Genomic DNA, 20917 nt, shown 5'->3' on the forward strand with positions numbered 1-20917 from the left:
ACCAGCAACTTTTCATTATTTCGAGGATTTAAATGTTCCGTGAAATATGAAGTTTTTTAAAGAATGTTTTGTCCTAAACCGAGGCTTCATCGAAATGTTAAGTAAATACAATCAAAACCCAGTAGTTCACCGATGGTTGCTGTCACAAATTAAGCATGCTTAGACTTGCTGACATTTGACACCCAACCCCAAACAGTTTTCTTTTCGTCTTAAAAAATAGACATGGGAAATAAACATTTGTTTATTAGGAGGACTACATGCTATGATTTGAAAGATTATCGACTAATCTTTCCTCATGATTGCAAATGTCTGAAACTAGACACCTGAAGTGGTTACTTTTATTACTCTTCGCTCATTCTCCTCCCTTTCACGTTCTCTCCCCATAACAAAACGTCGCCAAATTCCTTAAGTTTTTGATGTCTGCGTTGAGGATTTTTAAGGAACAAAATGTTGGATTGATTGAACTAATGAAAAAACGAAAAAACTCTGCATAGTATAACCTTCTAAATACGAAGGAGCGGAAAAGAGAAAGAAATTCATCTCCATGGATGAAAAAGAGTGAAAAGGATAAACGAAGACGAGGAGGGCGCGTAACGGGTCAGCACGGAGGAAAACAAGTTATAAAGTCTAAGAAAAGTAGGAAAATGTGTGAGTTTTGACTTGTTGGACCGGAGTACAGAATTTGCAAACACATTCCACCAAAAAAGTAAGTATACCTCTAAAAAAACTAAGCGATACACAATTTTAGGATACATCATGTCAGTTTAATACGTGGCCAAACGTGATAGCACCAGGCTACATAAGATTACAAGACTTTAAAATAATTATGAATGTATATAGAATATGGAAATGTTTTCGTGTTTATGACCTAATTTCTAAACTAGTCAGTATTTTCAGAGTAAATGTTTTGGGATATTGCAGTTTCTGAGGAAATACGTCAGATGACTCCTCATGTTCTGGATGTTGTAACGTTTCAAGGGGGAAAAAAATGATAAAATGTTCCGTTTATAATATTCTGTAAAAGACGAACAAAACACAGATGTTGCTTGACAAGCCGTTTTAGCAAGTAAAATGTTACTAGTTACAACTGAAATACACACTTAGTTGTCTAATATTTATTGACTATTGTGTGTTTAATGAAAAACTAAGAAAACTGTGTATAGTAACTATTTTGAGTATTTAAGTTACTAGAATAAATACTAGTACTTCATAAATAAATACTAAACTAAAATGGAATAGGTACCAGAAATAATCTGAATACATACTAGTCTGGGTGATGTATGAACCACAGAACCCTACAGAACTGGTAATTAACAGTAATTAAAAGTTGAATAATTTCTTGTCACTATTGGGACTAGAAGCAAATGAATAAATGCTAGTATAGACTAAGTACTAGCATCTCATTGAATAAATATTAGTGAAAAAAGATACTAGCTGCTTTTGTATTATATTCTACTGATTAAGAAAAGGACTATAAACATATATACTTGTTAATTTTAATGAGTAAATGTTAAATAAATGTCTTGATCTGATGATGCCAGTTTCTCTTACAGAACTATAAGAGGCAGCTTCTCTCATAGTATCTCCTTAAACATGTGGTGTTATAGAAATAACAAAATTTTTAACCTAAAATATATTGACTACTTGATCTTCAGAGGCCTTGTGCTCCTCTCATTCTGTTAGGGGTCGTGGGAATGGATGGAGAAAAAGAAAAAGAGCGCGAGAGGGGAAATGAAAAAGAGAGTGATGAGACAGAGGAGGATGCAGAAGGGGCAGCCTTATTATGGCAAGAGGGATATCCTGAAGATGACCTGGGCTTACCCATCATGCACTGGGAAGATCTGAGCCTTCGTATTGCTGAACTTGAGAAGCAACAAGAGGAGAGGAGACAGAGGGAAAAGGTCTAAATGAAAGTCATCTGCATTAAATTGTAAAAGATGAAAAACAGATGACACATTTTGTTTTGGACTGACAAGAGCTACAATCTAATTATTTGACTACTTATCTACAGTAACAGCCACTATGAATTCATACTAAAAGGTTTTTCTGCAGGACTTGGACAGGCTGACAGTAGACTGGCCAGAAATCAGAGGGCTGAGCAGTCACAGAGAAACCTATGAGGACATGGAGGACGATTGCAACAGTCGTCTGACTTCTCTGACATCAAGGTCACACAGATTTCATAAATCCTAGCTACTGAATTTGAGTAAAATCTTTAGCAACTATGCTTTATTATTCTAGGCTCCAGAGCCAGATGAATCTACAGCTGTGCTTCATCAATAACAGTGAAAGTGAGGAGGAAGAAGAGGAAATAGAGGCAAAGAAAGAGGTGAAATAAATTGCCAGTTTGCCACACTGCATTTTTTTTTTTTTTTTTTTTTTTACTGTTGCTGGGTGTGGGTGGCAACATAATGTGAACAGTGTGAACAACTTCAGTGGGTGTAGTACTCAAATGGATAGAGATTGAGACATACTGTGCAATTTTGTTCATGTCTGTTTAATGACGAGAAAAATAATTACTTGTTATGCTCTTTGTTACCTATTCAGGTGGCAAAACAGTCCAGTAAGTGTGGCAGCATTCAGAGGTTAGAGAAGGAGCGTGGTTCAAGCTCTGCATCGACTAAGAAAACCAAATCAAGAGGTTTCAAGAATGATGTCAGAGCTGCGCTGAGTTTACTCAGACACAAATTGAGATTGGAGCAAAAACAGGTTAGAACAGAGCACATACTTATGGTGTAGTGTCTTATGTGTGTTTTGCTTATCATATTATGCATTTGAATTGACAAAGCACATTTATTCAAATAGTTATGTAGTATCTAATATTAGTAATGTGTAGATGAAATGTTCTGTACACTAGCATTCAAAAGTTTGGGGTCAGTAAGCTTGTTTTTAAAGAAATTAATACTTTTATTCAGCATGGATGCATTAAATTGAACAAAAGTGACAGTAAAACTTTTACATTGTTACAGAAAAATTCTATTTCAAATAAATGCCGTTCTTTTGAACTTTCCATCATAGAATCCTAAAAACTGTATCAAGGTGTCCCCAAAAATATAACTGTTTTCAACATTGATGATAAAAATAAATGTTTCTTGAGCAGCAAATCAGCATGTTAGAATGGTATCTGTAGGATCATGTGACACTGAAGACTGGTGTAATGATGCTGAAAATTCAGTCGCCACAGGAATAAATAAGATTTTAAAATGTATTAAAATAGAAAACAGTTATTTTAAATTGCAATAATATTTACAATATTGCTGTTTTTACTGTATTTTTGGATCAAATATATGCAGCTTCGGTGAGCATAAGAGTCTTCTTTAAAAAACATTTATTAAAATCTTACCGACCCCAAACTTTTGTGTAGATATGCAAAGACATAATTGCACTCCACTGACCCCCATCACAGACTATACCACCCAGTGAGGCTGTCAGAGAAAGGAAGCGCTATGAGCGAAATGACTTGAAGAATTTCAGCTTGAAGGAGTTAAAAGCATTGAGGACCTCACTAAGCAAAGACATTCATGGTAAGCCAAAGCATTAAAGGGTTAGTTCACCCAAAAATTAAATTTGTGTCATTAATCACTCACCGTTCCAAACCCGTAAGACCTTCTTTCATCTTCGGAACACAAATTAAGATATTTTTGATGAAATCCGAGAGGTTTATGACTCGTCCATAGACAGTAATTTAACCACCACTTTCAAGGTCCAGAAAGGTACTAAAGACAGCGTTAAAACAGTCGACGTGACTGCAGTGGTTCAACCGTAATTTTATGAAGCGACGAGAATACTTTTGTGTGCAAAAAAACAAAACGAAAATAACGACTTTATTCAACAGTCTCTTCCCAGTCATTATCCTTATGCAGGTGACGCAGTAAGCACAGTAAAGGCTTCCGTGTTTACGTCCGAATGCTGGCTCAGTATTGGTCTATGCTGCACACGTGAGCAGCACGACGCATGCGTGTGATGCTGACGCAGGAGCTGGCCAATAATGAGTCGGCATTTTGACTTAGAACCTGGAAGTGCTGGATGTAAACAACGTATGAGAATGACACAGAAGAGAAGATATTGTTGAATAAAGTCCTTTTTGTGCGCACAAAAAATATTCTCGTCGCTTCATAATATTAAGGTTGAACCACTGCAGTCATGTCGACTGTTTTAACGATGTCTTTAGTACCTTTCTGGGCCTTGAAAGTGTTGATTATATTGCTGTCTATAAACGAGTCATATACCTCTCGGATTTCATCAAAAATATCTTAATTTGTGTTCCGAAGGTGAACAAAGGTCTTACGGGTGTGGAACGACATGAGGATGAGTAATTAATGACAGAATTTTAATTTTTGGGTGAACTAACCCTTTAACTATTATGTTACAGTGATGATATAATCATCTGTTGTGAATAAATGAATAAGTGTATGTCTGTGTGTGTTTAGACCTCAGTTCAGAGCTGGTGGGTCGACTTCTCACAAGGGACCAGCTGAGAACAGAGCAGGACGCGATGCTGCTGGAGGTACAAGATATGACATCACTCTGATGCACAATCCAAAAAAGTATTTCTTCTAAGGAGCATAATGACGGGACATTCGTTTACAAGACTGTCCATAAGCTGCCTGAACTAATTGACTTTACTGTGAAAAGCTACAGCACTCCATCATCACTGCAAAAGACTTTTAAGGTTTTTATAGTTTTTCATTTCATCTTTTTTATGACACTTTTTTAGGCACCGATGAGGATTTAAAACTGCAGTTTACACTGTTACAATTGCTAGGTCCAACAGATAAAGCAACATATTCAACAAAAGACAGTATATGCCATGACATGCTCCATATTACTCTAATTTGTTTAGTGGCAAAGCCAATTATGCCAAGCCTCACATGTTAAGACATGGCTCATTAAATGCTATTAAGTATGCGTGCGTACATACATTGCCAAGCAACTCATAACTGGATTGTTGTTGTCACTGTTTGTGAAATACTTAAATATTATTTTGTGGAATAAAAGGGATTTCATTAAGATTGAATATGTGTATTGTTTTGTTACATCATTGCTCTTCTGTTGTGTGTGTCTGTGTGTATTTTGCCTAGCCAGAGTTTGTATTCTCAAAAGGCCAGCTCAGCACTAATAGAGGAAAGAAGAAAGAGGGAGGGACATATCATGGAGCAAGAGATGACCAAGGAGGGTTGGATTGAGAGAATGGTAAAAATAGTTCGAGAAACTGATGTGAAAGGGAAAGACTTCAGGGGTGAATGACTAGACGGAGCCAATGATGCATCCAAATCTTCTTCGATTTGCTCTTCTGTATTTGTCTTGATAGTCAAATTAGTTGTTACCTGTTTTCAGTGTCAGGTACTCCTCACGTTTTATTCATACTGAGATTCTTTATTTTTCTAAAAAAACAAAGGACTTTATTGCTTTGTTAAATAGGTAAGTGAACATATTTTAACACCTCATAACCAGATGTAACAGGTGTTTTTTGTTGTCCTTGCATGTCTATATTATATATATAACTTATTAATTACAGTTATGCAGGCAGTGAACTCTTGCAATATGTAGGTAATGTGATTTATAATAAGGGTTGTTTACTCTGTTTATGATGTTGTCTTATTCCCCAAGTAAATACCTTGTTATTTATTTAGCCGAAGCAGACTACCTTAATGTCATTTAGTGACCTTCAGGTACTCACTCATTTATTGACATAGCGTCTTATATGTCTGAGAAGTGGTGGGCAATAAGCAATTCACCGTGGGCTCAGTCAGCTGTGTGCTAACTTTACCGGGAGGTAGGGATAGCCATGACATAGCATCCCAAAGATGTTTTAATGTGCAAATATATCCAGAGGGAGTCTAAGCGTAGTTTGATTAATGCTAAAAGTTTATAAAGCTAACAATTATGTATCCGTTTATATTTGTTTTGAGGAAGAGGAATGGGGGTAAAGAGTCCTAATGTGAGGGACGGGGTGAGGGGCGGGTAAGATAGAGAATAGGACATTGAGGGGAAGTGTGGTTACTGTTTGATGGGTTAATGAAGTGAAAAGGGTCTGAATCAGCAGCATATATACCTATGCGCAAACAGTACCAGGGGTTGTGAAAGAGTAAGGGGGATGCGGGGAGGGCTAGGAAGAATAAGTGGGAGGCTTTTGTGGGATGACATCTGCGAAAGTTTTGACAATTTGTTTCATATATTTTGTATCCTAACAGTAATGTATCTCTCATAGATGTTAAACTAAACAAGGAGAAGGAGATCGCAGGAAATTCAAAAAAGTTGCTTATTGGAAAAGAGGTGGTTTCAGAAGCAAAGAATGGGAGGATGAAACAAGGACGCTTCATAAGAACTAGCCAACAATGACGACAAGAGTGCCTACTGTTTTGTTTGAAACAGATAAGGGGGCAGACGCCCAGCTTTCTTCCTCAATTAATTCTTCAGTTACTGGCTCCTGCAATATTGATGAGTCCTACAAGTACATCTTCCTGCCAATTTGCTACTCCTTCACCTTTGTCTTCAGCATAACCCTTAACTTTGTGGTTCTTTACCGTTCCTTTCGACGCACCAGACGCTGGAATGCATCGCTGATTTACATGGTGAACCTGGCCACGACAGACTTCATGTATGGTTTATCCTTGCCTTTCCTGGTGGCTAGTTACGTCATGCGGGACGACTGGGTGTTCGGAGACTTCATGTGCCGCCTAGTGCGCTTCCTCTTTTACTTCAACCTCTACTGCAGCATCTTCTTTCTCACTTGTATCTCAGTGCACCGCTACCTGGGCATCTGTCACCCCATGAAGACCATCACCTTGGAGACCAAGCGAGCCGTGAAGGGGACTTGCGTTTTGGTGTGGATTGCTGTTTTTGCACTAACATGCCCAATTTTTCGTTTTGCACAGACGCAGTATCTTCCACGTGAAGGTAAGGGCACGAGGGAGGAGGTGTTTAATAATTGCTGGGATGATGCCATTGATAGAGAGTTCCACGATTACATCCCTTACGGGGTCACTCTTCATTTCTTGGGTTTTTTTGTACCATTTAGCATCATTGCCTGGTGCTACTCACGTGTAGTGTTAACTATATTTCGGTCGCTGCACTCTCAACCTCCTCCTCAAAGAGTCAGGAGTGGGACGGGCTGTGAAAGCGTCGCAGGGATAGGGGGAGAGGGCATGTCAATCATCTTGGGGGCTCATTCGCCTTACGTGAACAGGCGTCGCAAGTCCATCAAGACCATAATTACTATCACTCTACTCTTTGCCCTTTGCTTCTTTCCCTTCCATGTCACTCGCACCATTTTCCTGCTCCTGAAAGTGACAAGTAGGGTACAGTGCCACACCATGCGCATGGTTTCCATCTGTTATAAAATCACTCGGCCTCTGGCCTCATTCAACGCCTGGCTGAATGCACTGCTTTATTTCCTTACCAAAGAGAAAAATGGGCCCTGCTGTCAAAAACCTGAACATGCCCAGCATGGTCTACTATGGCCACTGAGAATGCTGGGAAAAGGAGAGGAAGAGGAAATTGAAGCTGAGGAGACACGGAACCATAAGGAAAATGGGTCAACAGCTGAAAACAATGCATACAGAGGTCTACCTTAAGGAATGACAATCTAAACATGTGACGGCGTAGGGCACCAACAAGTGAGCCTTCATATGGGATTAATTTGAAATGAACTGTAATGTTTTGTTATATTCATTGTTTTTGTATAATCATGTGTATTCACATAAAACATGGAGGATCTTGTAGTTGTTTTGTCTTTTCAAGACCCCTAACAGATTGTTTTATTTGTTAATTGTTTAGAGGGTTAATTTGTTATTGAAAAAAATGTTGATTTAGTGTATATAAATTGCAAAAACATATATAGAATAATACACTCATTTATAGTTTATCTTATTTTTGCAGTTGTTGGCATACCTCAGAGTAGAAATATTTTGTGCTGGAACTACGTTTAGTGCTGTCATAGATTAATATATCATGTTGTGAATAATTAAACTCTTCTAATAAACATTTTCTGAGCCTGTTTAAAAAGAAAATCAAATTATGAGATCTTTTGAAGATGCTATACATCATTTAAGCACTATTTCAGATTTGTTTGTCCTTGTGTGAGTAAAGAATCTAAATTTGTTGTAGAATAAACTTCTTGTGGGTGACGGTTTAGGCATCTTGTTCACAAGTTATATTTACATTCAGAGCTTCAGTTTTGCCATAGTTGTCAAAAAATGTCAGTCCAGCTATTTTTTTACTTCCTTTTTCATAGAGTTATATTGTATTGTACCAGGAACCTCGCTTTGTGTACTTTCTAAGTACACTGAACACGAGTACATCAGTATAAGGCACAAGCAAACTACCCTTTGTCCTTCCGTCTTACTAAAATAAGTTAAAAACAGATGATCCACAGAAGACCTCAGCCCTCATAGACTGTTATTACTGCTTGGTATTACATTGGTTAATGATCAACTGTCCTGTTGCAAGATTTTCTGAACCAAAGGAGAGCCTGTCTAAATGTAAACATTTATATACGGTATTAGTGGAAGAATGCATGTTATGGATGAAATAACTTGTCAGCATTGCAGCAATAAATGTAGCTCTTTCTGTTCCTCTGTGAAGATCTCAAGCACAGATTATAATTTGCTTTTACAGTAAATGATAATGTACTGTAAACGATACAGTCATAACTCGTGATAGTGCTGATGCACAGATCGTGTATGTTGAGTATCTAAGGCCCGGTTTCACAAACAGGGCTTAGATTAAGCTTAGGTATTAGTTCAATTAGGACATTTAAGTAGCTTTTTTAAAAATGCCTTAAAAAAAAAAAATACTGGTGTGCATCTTGAGACAAAACAACGGCACTGACATATTTTAAGATATGTCAGTGCAAGTTGCTTTCAGTTAAAACAGCTCAAACATGCATTTTAGTTTGGGATTACACTCTCAGCAAAAATGGTACCATTTCAAAAGTTTCTAATATGTACCATTTAGGTATTAATTTGTACACTTTTGGTAACAGAATGTACCTTTGAGGTACTAATATGCACTCAGCTTTTACCCGAGAGTGTAGGCTTAAAGGGATAGTTCACCCAAAAATGAAAATTCTGTCATAATTTACTCAGCTTCAGGTTGTTCCAAACCTGTATAAATTTCTTTGTTCCGTTGAACACAAAACAAGATATTTTGAAGAATGTGGGAAACTGAACAGTTCTGGGACACCATTGACTTCCATAGTATTTTTTTTCCTACTATGGAAGTCAATGGTGCCCCAAAACGGCCTAGTTACAAACTTTCTTCAAAATATTGTGTTCAGCAGCACAAAGACATTTATACAGAATTGGAACAACTTGAGGGTGAGTAAATGATGACAGAATTTTTGGGTGAAATATCCCTTTAAGCCTTGTCCGTGGAACCGGAGGGTAGATGTTTTAATATGGAAGAGATATTTGTAATTTTTTTTACATTTTGAGATTTTTGATGTAGTCATAATTCATATCTCCGATATTTATTATTGCAATAAGAGCAGACATGTTGCAAGGAGACTTACGCTGGACCAGTGACAGTTGCAGTATGTGCTCTCTGGATTTGATTTTAATTAAGGTAGGCTATTTCATATCCTATATATTTATTTTCTTACCATATAAAAGACAGCATGATATCTATGTCAAATGCATACTAAACTCATAACTAGACATAGATAAAGAAATAGAAATCAGCACATATATCATTTATGTAAATGTATTTATTTTGGGCCCCACAAGTTTTTGCCAGAAGTTTCTGTCTCTGCCCTGGACATTAGGCCTATATATCAGGTTCTGTGTACTCTTGTAAGAATATGTTGCTACATTTGTAATATTTAGTAAAACTTCCAACAGTTAACTCTGGAGTTCGTCTTTTCATTTGTGTTGGAGTTTATTATTTATTATTTTAAAGGAATATTATTATTAAACATTTGTTCAGTTACAAAAATTAAACAATATACAAGTTTGTATAATATATAAATCAAGAAAACAGAGAGAAAAAAATACAATATAGATTAATGAATAAAAGGTGCCAGGGGGAGGTAGAAATAAAAAAAACAAAATTGGGGAAGCTGGTACAAAAATATCAAGTAAATACTTTGTAAAGTTAATTTGTGTTCGAGTCACAGGGCAAAAAACAAAGCTCTTAACGTCGACTATAAGGGTGCAAGCTCAGAAAATACACAGATAATACAACAGGGGGCGACATGGCGGCCATTCAGGACTGTAGTTTGGAAATTTAAAAGAAAACCAGCAATGGCACTTCCCGACCTGCACCGCGGCTAAGGCATGATCTGACGGTTATCAAAAATTATCAAAAAATAATTATAAATTATAGAAGCAAACAATTCAATAAGAGATAGGTAGAATCGCTTATTTTAACCAAAGTGCAATAAATCAGTTTGTGAAAAAAATTATTTTTCACTGAGGAAAATTTATATTTATTTTTTTATCTGTCCCGTGTCATCACAGTGGTAGAGCTGCTGCAGTGGAACATTGGCGCCATTTTCAAACTTCAGAGCCTCAGTGACTGGAACACTTCTAACAGCTACATTATTCCTCATTATGATTTTTTTTAACGAATTCTTTCCCCAAGATTCTTTATTACGTTAACAAATAATTTTTTTTTAATTTTTTTATAAATATTGGGAACTGGAAGAGGATTTTCATAAAAGGTATGTAATTATTACTCCTTTATTTATATAATTATAATAATTTTTTGTAAGCGACATAGTTTTTGCAAATGTGTCCCTTTTACCATGTATTATTAACTGACTACGAGTTTTCTTTAAAAAAAACGAACGAACGTATAAATACAAAGTAATAGTACTTTCAGAAAATTGCGTATGCTTCATAGAAAGACCTTGCTAACTTTATATTTGTTGTTTAGTGTAAGCTGTTTCGGCACTTATTTCTTTGTGTTTTGAACAAAACAAAACAAAACAAACATACTTTCTTAGTATAATTAAACAGACTACCTCCAAAACGTGTTGGAACCCGCGGGATAACGTCCAAACAACATATTACAACCTAAACGATGCTTTACACTATATTAACACCATAAAGCAAACCGAATAAAGTCTTCTAGCCTTTGTCATATGTTAGCTTTTAAAGACAATGATTTCTCGGTGCGTCTAATGTTCTGAACCACTCCCCTCTGTAGCTGTCCCCTCACCCACAACCAAGCTTCAAGCACTACTTTCCCCTTTTTTTAATTCGCTCCATCTAATAAGAGATTAGGTCATTAGACCCATTCACAGGGATTTCGTCAATCGAAACAGTGTAGACAGGGATGAAAACATAAAGTCTAACATCAAAATGACAGCTAAATGAAGTTGTTCAGTCTTTGTGATTCGAACATCAGAACGTTGGTTCGTCAAATGACATCTTAAGGTGACACAGCGTGACCAAACTAAGAACTCTGTGGACAGCGGCAAAAGAATAACGACGTGTTTCGAATGTAACGTTAGCTGAAGACGCGCTCTGAGGTGACATATTCAAGACCACGACAGAATTGTTTGGCGATGAATCAAAAGTTCAAGTTTCCAAGTATGCAAGTTTCAAAACAATTCATTACTTGCCCCACAATATAAATAATTTCTCGATACCCGACTAATTGGCTGTTTTGAAACGTGCAGTCATGTCGCTTAAGATGACTACGTTTGAATAACTGATAATTTCATCGCGTTTCTCGTAGTTATGCCAGGCAAATTAATATTCCAGACTGTAATATCGCAACCTATTGTCGTACTTTACTTATTTATGTGTGTCCAGGGTACGTTTTGTTTTAAAAAAGTCCAATTACAGTCAGTGTCAGATCAATTAATTTGTAATTAAAATTACAGATGTATGAGTAATATAATAGAATGATGTTAGGCTGCTGTGCTGTTTTAAAAGTTGCCATAAAGTGTTAAAGTTATTGTTAAAAGGAGTGTTGTGGTCTTTACTATGACCCTGTAGCCTTGTGATAAAAGTACACGGTGCTTTTCCTAGTTTTGGCATGGGTTTTGCTTTATAGTTAATGTATTAATTGCAGAGGTTTCCTTGTTGCCTTTTTTTTTTCTGGGCTCGCAAGATTTTCTTCAAGAACAATTTTAACATTTGGAATTTTGCAGTAAAAGATCTGACCAATGATTCTAGTCATACTGAATATTTTTTTCTAGAATATCTAAAAGTATGTAGTGTGCATGTACAATATTGCCATTTACTGAGCTTTTTGAGCAAATGAATAAATGGCATAGAGTGAAGATGTGGTCTTGGGTATGCCATGAAAGCTCTGCACCTGTTCCTGGATGTCATATTTAACAATATTTCTTGAATTTGCTACACATCTGCTGAAAGTAATATAAGGGAGAGGCTGGGCATGGCATGGGCAGTTTGGTTTTGAAAAAAGAAAAAGAGTTTCAAATAAGTCGTTTTTAATTTTTCAGTAAAAAAAATAGATTAACATGCTCATTAACTGCATATTGTCATATTATTTAGACTATTCTCATAATTTTCATAAAGGCTGTAATAGTTATTTGTAGCATTGTGGGGATTTTGTTCTTATTGTTTAATTCAAAAAAGTCTCTTTACTCGCAGATGTCAAAAAAAATCTTTAGTGCTTGCCTTTTACGTTTTTAGTTGGGGTATTTTTAGTCTTCCTGTTTTGGTGTGTGGTTCCTGAAGCTTAGTGCTTTTGTTTTAGGTTGTACGAGATGGTACTGGTAGGATTAAAAGGTAAAAGACAAGGGACTGTATACTTTTGGAACAAAAAATGATCTTCACAAGAGTACAATATAAATGTGCTGTTTGAGTTTAATTTGAATGATTTTTTTAATAACAGTGATTTTATTGAAATGTGTTATTTTGCTTTAGCTGTGTGTTATCAAATTATTATGAAGCTAATATTGTTTTCAGACAACTTGTGAAATGTAAGGTTATATTTTAATTGAACTTTCCATAGCAATATATTCATCTGAAAATGTATTGATGGCTGGATATTGATTTCCCTTTTAATTCTGCTTTTTTGACTTAATCACAGAGGCCTTTGTCTTGTCTGGCTCTATTTATGTGTGTGTGTGTGTGTGTGTGTGTGTGTGTATGTGTGGTTTGTGTGTGGTTTGTGTGTACTGTTGGACCATGGTTGTGCTACTCAGTAAAACTATCTGTAGAACCAGATCAACATATTCTCCAATCTTTGTAGCTAGCCCTGTACTACACAGAAAACCCACAGAGACCCTGCTTAAAATCCGGTCGCACTGAGAGTATAAAGAGTATCAAAGTATGAAAACTTTGCTTAGTTCGAGCACTCCAAACCCTTGACATCTGTTTTTGCTGTTGCCTTTTTGTTTTTTTGTTTTTTTGTGTTTTTTTTTTTTTTTTTCAATGGATAATGAACTAATGGCGAGAATATAAAATCACGTTGTTTTTTTTTTTTTTTTTTTTTTTGAACAATGCGTTTGGACTCGAAACACCCCCTGTGCGGTCGCTCGTGTTTGGAGTTTGTGGTGAAAGCTTTTCCGCAGTGTAACGCAAAAAACACCACGAACGCATAACACTTTTCCTAGTTTCATATCCCCCTTTCTGTGCGTCTTTGCTGCCGAGCCTTCTCCTTCTTTTGTTCCCCCCCCCCCTCCCTCTCTTTCTCTTCGTTGGCTGTGTGAATGCTTTGGCAAGGCTACAAGAAATCAAGCAAGCGAGAGCTGCTAGCACTGACGCGCCCCAGACACTAAGCCCTAGAAAATAATTTTTTCCTCCGAAACGGTAGCGCCGACTGTCCTCAAACTTCACACTCTTCTAAGGGGACCCCAGGGCGGTGCCCTGATTTTTTTGGAGATTTTTCCTGTCCCCCGAAAATGTTCATTTTAATTGTAGAAACTGATGCCCCGGGAAAAAGGCTACAACCCCTGCTTTTTATGCCTACCAAGTTCCTCAGGCAGCCTCACTAGCTACAGCTAAGCAGAGGCTGCACACTGCACTGGACTGCTGGTCTGAAGGTGAATAGGGAGAGAAAGGGGTTTAAGGGCTGAAAATAGGTGCTGGTGGACAAAAGGTTTAGGCACTTATTTGACTCTTGGAACCCCACCCCCCAATCTGGAATGGGAGCCCCAAGCTCAGACGAATGGGTGTATTTTTGACCTGAAATTAAGACTTGGGATTCCCATTGATAAGTGCATGTGTGGGTTTGTTTTCCTTTTTAATTCTGTTTCTACAATTTTTTTGGAACTAGACAAACTGTTTTAAGTGTGGATTTAGCTGTAGATTTGCGAAGAATTAAAATATTTGCAGTGGGCAAACTACTTAGTGAGTTTAATCGAGTTTTCTGAAAGAATGAAAAAGTCTTTTTTAAGTACTTTGCTTGGCTTTTTTGAATACAAAAACAACTTCATAGAATTAAGTTGGGGAATTACTTTTTTTTTTTTTTTTTTTCCCTACCCAGGTGCAGGAGACAGACTACACTGGAAGAGGGGAGTCCGGCGGGTTACTTTGGGAATACCAGGCACCTTTTCCTCTCCCCTGTTGCCTAACATGCTGGAGAACGGGGATCGAGGGTAAGTGAAATCTTTCCTGTGTCCGTTTCAAAGCTTAACCAAAACGGCCCCTGGTTTGAATGGGTGAGCAAAGTTAGGCCAGGGTGTGTATGTGTCTATGTGTGAGCTTCTCTTTTAGGTCTCCCTCTCCCACCCATTGCTGTCTATCCTTTTCTCATTTTCTCTCTCTCCCTCTCTTTTGCTAACACCCCCCACCCCCCTTTCTCTCCCTCTCTCGATGAACGACGGGCAGAAGTAGACAGAAGCAAATGCCTTCTGCAACTGTGCTGACGTGATCATTTGACTCAGACCTTAAATAGGCTGCCCTTTATGAGATGTAACTGTGTTTGTCAGGGTTGATTGAACTAAAAGTATTATAATATAAAACATTAAATATCATACGTTTTTGAAGAACGTTTGTCTTTTGTGTAGCACAAATTTAGCCTGCATTTTGCTATAGATAAACTTCCTCTTTTTTCTGAACTTTAACGTTATGATGATGTCTCAAATATCTTTAAGCAAAAATTAAACATCATGTTTTGGCATATTACAACAGTCAGAATTAATTATTTTGTATTTAGGCCTTGATTTTCTGCTGACATTAGAACTTCATCACACAACATAGGGTGTGGTGTACTTAAAAGAAAAAATTGAAGCCCTTCAAAAATACTTGGTGTTTCTTTTTCTCTGCCACAACAGTTGAGATTATAAATATCAAATACTTTTTTAGTCCTTTCAACTTTTGTCAGTTGGTTGGTTTTGAGCAAAATAAAAATAAAATTAGTTTTTCAGTAAAGCAATGATTATTATTGTGGTTTTCCTACTTAATTGATGCCACATTTATGCTGGTCCAGTGTTGTGGGTGTAAGCTTTTTCCTAAAAATGTTTTTTTTTTAAATTTACAAGCTAAGTAAAAACAACAATAAAAAAAAAATAATAAAAAAAACAGTGTAAGGTAGTGATGGGCCAAGATCTTTCTGCCATTTACCTTTTACACACTACAACGAATGATCTGTCATATACCCTCACCGCTTTGACCATCACTGGCTTTTTACAGATGAATAATACAATAATTCATCTTTAAACTAATCAGGTGGTGTCAAAGTCACACTTTTTTAAAAATCAGATGTTCCTTCCTTTTTTCTCACCTTACTCATTCTCTTTATCTCTCCATAATTAAAACCTACTGTTATTCAATATACTGCAGACCTTAAAGTTAAAAAAAAAAGTTGTAATTATTATTTTTTTCTTCTTTTTTATATATTTTTTTCTTTTTAATTTTTGTTAATGTATACTTTTGCTAAATATTTGTCTTTGTGAAAATGATTCTTGTGGAGTGTACAAGCATTCTTTTCTTTCTGTCCCCTTATTTGTTTTTTTACATTTGGACAAATTTTACTTCTAATCCCTGGAATCCTTTAAGTTAATGTAACAATTACGATTGGATAATTAAAATATTCGATGTTACATTACTGTATGTGTAATGCTATTAGATATACTTTGATTTATTACAGTGATACTTAATCTTGTTTCACAATATCAAGCCCAAGAAGTTTAAACATTAGAGATGCATTTTTTTGAAGAAAATAAATAAAAATAATAAATTATAATTTTTACTTGCTTCATTTTACCCACAGTAGATTATTCCCCTGGTAGTAAAACCTTTTTGACAGGCGCTAGTTTTTTCTCCTCATCTCCCCTCCTTTGTTATCCTCCATTTTGTCTTCATCCTCAACATCCATTTTAGGACAGTGTGTGCACAGTAACTCACTTATTAAGTCTCAAAGGGCATTATTAGACTGGCATTAAAAAGATGTGGGTGACCACAAGCTTCCTCATGATTGTCTGTGCCAGAGAAATTGCAGTAATGCTGTCACTCTTTGCTGTCACACAACTTTATATTACATTTTTCAGAAACAAAAGAAGCGATCTGTTCACATTGCTTTCTCATCGAATTTTGTTGTCATTAATTTTTAATAACTTAGTCATGGTGCTTAATATGCATAAGACATTTCACACTTAATCCAATAATTAATTTTGTCCCTAATCTTATCCTAGTGAGGACCATCGAAGTCTGTCGTCATCTTTTTATTTAGCCCAGAGTGCCCTGTAGCAGCACATCATGGTTTGTAAGTTCTTAGGGCAAATTCCAAATTATGATGTGCTGTCACTGGGAGCCTGGGAGTTTCTCCATTAACATGACAGCATTAAACACCTAGTGATCTGCTTATATCATAAATAAATGCATCAGAGGTAAGCTTTTTGATAACAAGTAGTGTGAGATGCTGTCTGTATTGTTTTGTACTGTATTTAGAATTAGGCCACAAGCTCTTCCAGATTTATGAGTAAAAATGTGACAAAGCAGAGTTTTTTTTTTTCCAAGTCAAATGATATTTTTACAAATGACCAGACAAACAATAAATGATTCATGACTGAATCACCAGGTGTGGCTTGGGTGGCCTCTTCAGGGAGTTATTCTCTGACAGCTGAGAATTCACATCCTTTGTTTGCTAGGCTGTATTTTAGGAGATCGGCATTGCTTTTTTTTCTCTGATAGTATAACCATTAAAGCTATGAATTAATCTGCATATATTTTGTATGTTCCTTTCGTCCTCCTTCCTCCCTTGGACCACTTGATGCCTCAGTGTGCCTGACAGTAGCAGCACATCAATATTGGCAGCTGCCCTCTCCCTGGGTTGCCAGTATGGTTTGTGCTGCTCCCGTCAGACAGACACACTCAGCGACTCTCCAGTATTTGGAGCAATATGGAACCCACCTGTCCAAAAATGAATTACTGTATGTATTTTACCTTGACAATCTCATAATTAAAATGAAAGCCATTCTTGCATGAAAACATCATTAAAACAACAAACAAAACCTTATTTGAGTGAAATTACTTTAATTTACAGTTCACAAAATGCCAGTTATTTGTGGTTTCAGTTTGTTACTGGTAAAAGGCAAAGTGTGCCATCTTCAGCATTCTGCTTATAGAAATGCCATCCAGGTACACGTCTGATTTCACACCATGGCTGGTTGATTTCATTAGCCTATCAGTCACACTCTTGGCCACAATTATTAAAGGTTACTTCTAAAAAACGAGGAAGAACAGAGATATAGGCAGAAAGTGTCATTGTGCTGTGAAATTATTTATGAGGAGGGGCTGCATTTTACACCAACTCTTTTCAATATGCAATCAGTGTTTTAACAGATTTGGCTGTTCTTAATGCAGAAACATTGGTAGGGCTAAGGCTAAGACTATTTTCTTCTAGAGCTGCTGTACAGCCAAAATTATGTTTCTGCTATCACTGTAAAGCTGCTTTGAAACAATCTGCATTGTAAGAAGCGCTATATAAATAAAAGTGACTTGACTTGACTAAATGACCAATTTGTTAACAGCCTAATTATGCTAAAATATTGGAGTATGCCCAGAGGCGGTCTCAGCTCAGACCAAAAAACTCACTGGGCTAGAATTAAAAAAAAAAAAAAAAAGTCAATGAAAAACAACTTGCTAAAGCTGCATTTATGTAGTAGAAGATGCTACTGCCACACTTCTCTAAATGATTCTAGAAAAACCTGGCTGAAGATCAACTTGAGTTAAACCCCAGACTAAAAGACGTGTTTTAGCTATAAGAGATGGCACTTTTTTTTTTTTCTAAAAAGACTAAAGGTATTGCAAAAAAAAAAAAAAAAAAAGAAAAAGTATTTACCTAGCAAAACATGAAAAAGATTTATTTTTGACAATCAACAATGCATTTCAAGCCTTTTGGTCACACTTTCCCACAAAAACAAAGTACTGGTCATAATGCTTTATTGAAAATGGTTAAAAAATATATACACAATAATGCCTTTACAGTAACTTATTTTAAAATTAGGCATTTTGGACCCAGAACAGTAATATGTATCAAGCAATATTTACTAGCATCTTTCAAAACTGTGTTGTACATTGATAAAATATGTCTACCTTTACTATTAACTTAGAAATGAGTCTTTTACTGAAAAAAAAAAAAAAAGAGAAAACTTTCACCAGATTAAAAAAAAGAAAAAAAGAAGCAAGTTTCTTGATGCCTCAATGAAGTGAAATGATTAGTTCCTTTTCCTGATAGCATGTTGCAGAAGATTTCAACGGGATAACAATGGCAAGTCACTGGAATTCATGATGAGACTGGAGTCGAGATTTAGACTTTCTACAGGGAAAAAAATAAATACAGGTATTATTTTTCCCTTAAGAACCGGGAACGAGGAAATCCTAACAATCCTAACACAATTTAAGTAATTTAACCATATAATTTAATAATTTTATTTCTCAATTTTGAACAAAATTAATTTAAACATTGAGAAACGGTCTCTTACCTTGATCAAAATTGAGCTTTTTAGATGTGGAACTATCACCCAGCCCCTCGATATCTACCAGATCGCTGTTGGCATCAGAGTCATTCAGTGCACTCAGTGTGACATCTGAGGAAAAATTATATGAATGCATTACTTATATTTTACTATATTCAAAATGCTTAAATCAGTTGAAGAGGAAGATTTTTTTTTTTGCAAGTGTAAAAATGAAATGCAATTAAGTACATTAAGGAATGCTCACCTGCCGTTTTTGATGACTTAATGCTAGATGCACCTGTGGTTGGGCGCTGTAAACCTGTAGTCACCACAACCTGAGATGTTGGCACAGCGATGACTTTAGGTGGGGCTGGGGGAGCCATAGAAACTGGCACCTTTTTGGTACTCTTCTTTGGTGAATCGGTGGATAAAGGAACTCCACCATCTTCATAAAGCTTCCTCTTGACGGTTGTTTTCATTTGTGCCCTTATGTTTAGGAAATGTCTAATTAATTACTGACAAGCTACATAATAAATATGACTTTTTATGGCCTACAAACATACAAATATAAAACATTCACCTCCGGTTTCACAGACAAGGCTTAAGTCCCAGACTAAAGTGCATGTTTGAGCGGTTTTAACTTAAAGCAACTTGCACTGACCTATCTTAAAATATGTCAGTGTCATTGTTTTGTCTCAAGATGCATATCAGTAATGTTTTTCTAGGCTACATTTATAAAAGCTACTTAAATGTCCTAATTGAGCTAAGGCCTAATCCTGGCTTAATCTAAACCCTGTCTGTGAAACCGGGCCTTAAACTTTTTCAGAATCTTTTTTGGCTTTTCTTGAATTTCCACAAGGAATGGCAATCTAAAAACTAGCAATCCTCTCTAGATTTAAAAAAAATGTGAACTGCTAATTAAAAAGTGCAAATTTCACCTACACTTGAGGAAGTCAAATTTTATAGACCCCAACTGGGCTAAGCCAAAACAATGAGAGGGGTGTCTTTACATTACTGTGTGTTTTTGTATGGACAAGTGTTCAAGAAGACTGTGTATTCACCTAGCTCTACCAGTAAACGGCAATAAAAGTTACAAGGCCCATAATATCATTGAAAACAATACTTTATCTTGTTCTTTGAGCAATTGCCAGGTATAAACTAGGTGGCATAATATTAAAAAGCAGATAAGGAGCTTTGTCCACTTTTAAGGTATCCATGGGAAATTCAAAAAATAAAAAGCCAAAAAATATGTAAAATTATTGTATTTTCCACGTACATATCCATTACACAAAGTAAACTTTCTCTAAAAAAAAACTGAATGTACCAAAATCCTAATGCAGTGTGTATATAAAAGGACATAACGGTAAACAGAGAGTGTCTCACCCTGCTGGACTAATATCGGCCACTGGATGCAGCTGCATGGTCAGCTCTCCCAGTTTTGTGAAAGCAGCTCCAGCTGCAGAAAAGATCTCACCAACCTAAATACGTGAGGCAAGAAATAAATACTGTACCGAATGTTTCTGAAAATGTTTTGAAATGTTTTCTGCATGTTTTGAAAACTGACATTAGGTAGATAGTTAGCATGCTAGCCAATAATAGCTTCATTAACAAAACAAGAAAAACAACAAATACGGCGAGGCAGTTAGCATGGACGTACAACTATCGAGACAAACGTTTAATCTTTCTTTATGTACCATATAAACACATTTACCTTGGTAGAGGCTGAAGTCATTGTTTTGATTAACAACTGAGGACTGCGGTTTAGAAATGTTAGGGGAAAGCTAGCTAACTTGGTTACCAATGACTGGTTTAAACGACTACGATACTTATTTTTCAACTATTTACATTATGAAACAATAATAAAACCATTTTTAACTAAACGGGTAGCATAAGTGCGCCATAAAGATGACACTGTGATTCAATGGTGCTTATTGGTCTAAATTACAGCCATCGGTTGTTATTGGTCAACACCAGGGAGGTACTCAAGACATTCAAGGCTGCGTTCAAACTGCGCAGTTAATTTGCTATTTCTTGTTTTCTTCAGTTGGAATTCGCACTTTAATACATACAGCTGATCTAGACCTAGTTTATCAT

General features: G+C 36.3%; 2 protein-coding genes across 6 annotated transcripts; one reads left to right on the forward strand and one right to left on the reverse strand.

The window, feature by feature from the left end:
* The first annotated feature begins 8 nt into the window (after window positions 1-8).
* On the forward strand, window positions 9-8134 carry si:dkey-6n21.13 (P2Y purinoceptor 3). 5 transcript variants are annotated; one of them, XM_051898577.1, is made up of 9 exons: window positions 9-706; window positions 1684-1901; window positions 2053-2168; window positions 2242-2329; window positions 2548-2709; window positions 3407-3524; window positions 4431-4672; window positions 5082-5421; window positions 6212-8134. In XM_051898577.1, exon 9 carries the CDS (start codon window positions 6339-6341, stop codon window positions 7575-7577), a length of 1239 nt encoding a protein of 412 aa, XP_051754537.1. In that variant the 5' UTR covers window positions 9-706; window positions 1684-1901; window positions 2053-2168; window positions 2242-2329; window positions 2548-2709; window positions 3407-3524; window positions 4431-4672; window positions 5082-5421; window positions 6212-6338; the 3' UTR covers window positions 7578-8134. The 5 variants fall into 5 exon arrangements, with proteins under 5 accessions (XP_051754537.1, XP_051754538.1, XP_051754535.1 ...); XM_051898578.1 differs by having other exon boundaries at window positions 5082-5193; XM_051898575.1 differs by having other exon boundaries at window positions 5086-5421.
* A 10157-nt stretch (window positions 8135-18291) lies between these two features.
* zgc:92664 (uncharacterized protein LOC436695 homolog) lies at window positions 18292-20779 on the reverse strand. Its single transcript, XM_051901279.1, has 5 exons — window positions 20535-20779; window positions 20207-20301; window positions 19089-19309; window positions 18851-18955; window positions 18292-18684 (listed from the first exon to the last, which is right to left on the reverse strand). The coding sequence occupies exons 1-5, from the start codon at window positions 20553-20555 to the stop codon at window positions 18620-18622; spliced, it is 507 nt and encodes a 168-aa protein (XP_051757239.1). The 5' UTR covers window positions 20556-20779; the 3' UTR covers window positions 18292-18619.
* Between the last annotated feature and the right edge of the window lie 138 nt (window positions 20780-20917).

The sequence above is a fragment of the Ctenopharyngodon idella genome, chromosome 7 (assembly GCF_019924925.1).
Source record: "Ctenopharyngodon idella isolate HZGC_01 chromosome 7, HZGC01, whole genome shotgun sequence".
In the NCBI taxonomy this organism is placed as follows: domain Eukaryota; kingdom Metazoa; phylum Chordata; class Actinopteri; order Cypriniformes; family Xenocyprididae; genus Ctenopharyngodon; species Ctenopharyngodon idella.

Coding starts and splice junctions, on each gene's coding strand:
- si:dkey-6n21.13 (XM_051898577.1), top strand. CDS start 6,339: ATGACGACAAGAGTGCCTACTGTTTTGTTTGAAACAGATAAGGGGGCA.
- zgc:92664 (XM_051901279.1), bottom strand. CDS start 20,555: ATGACTTCAGCCTCTACCAAG. Junction 18,956..19,088: donor TAAGTCATCAAAAACGGCAG/GTGAGCATTCCT, acceptor ATTTTTCCTCAG/ATGTCACACTGAGTGCACTG. Junction 18,685..18,850: donor AAAGCTCAATTTTGATCAAG/GTAAGAGACCGT, acceptor TTTTCCCTGTAG/AAAGTCTAAATCTCGACTCC.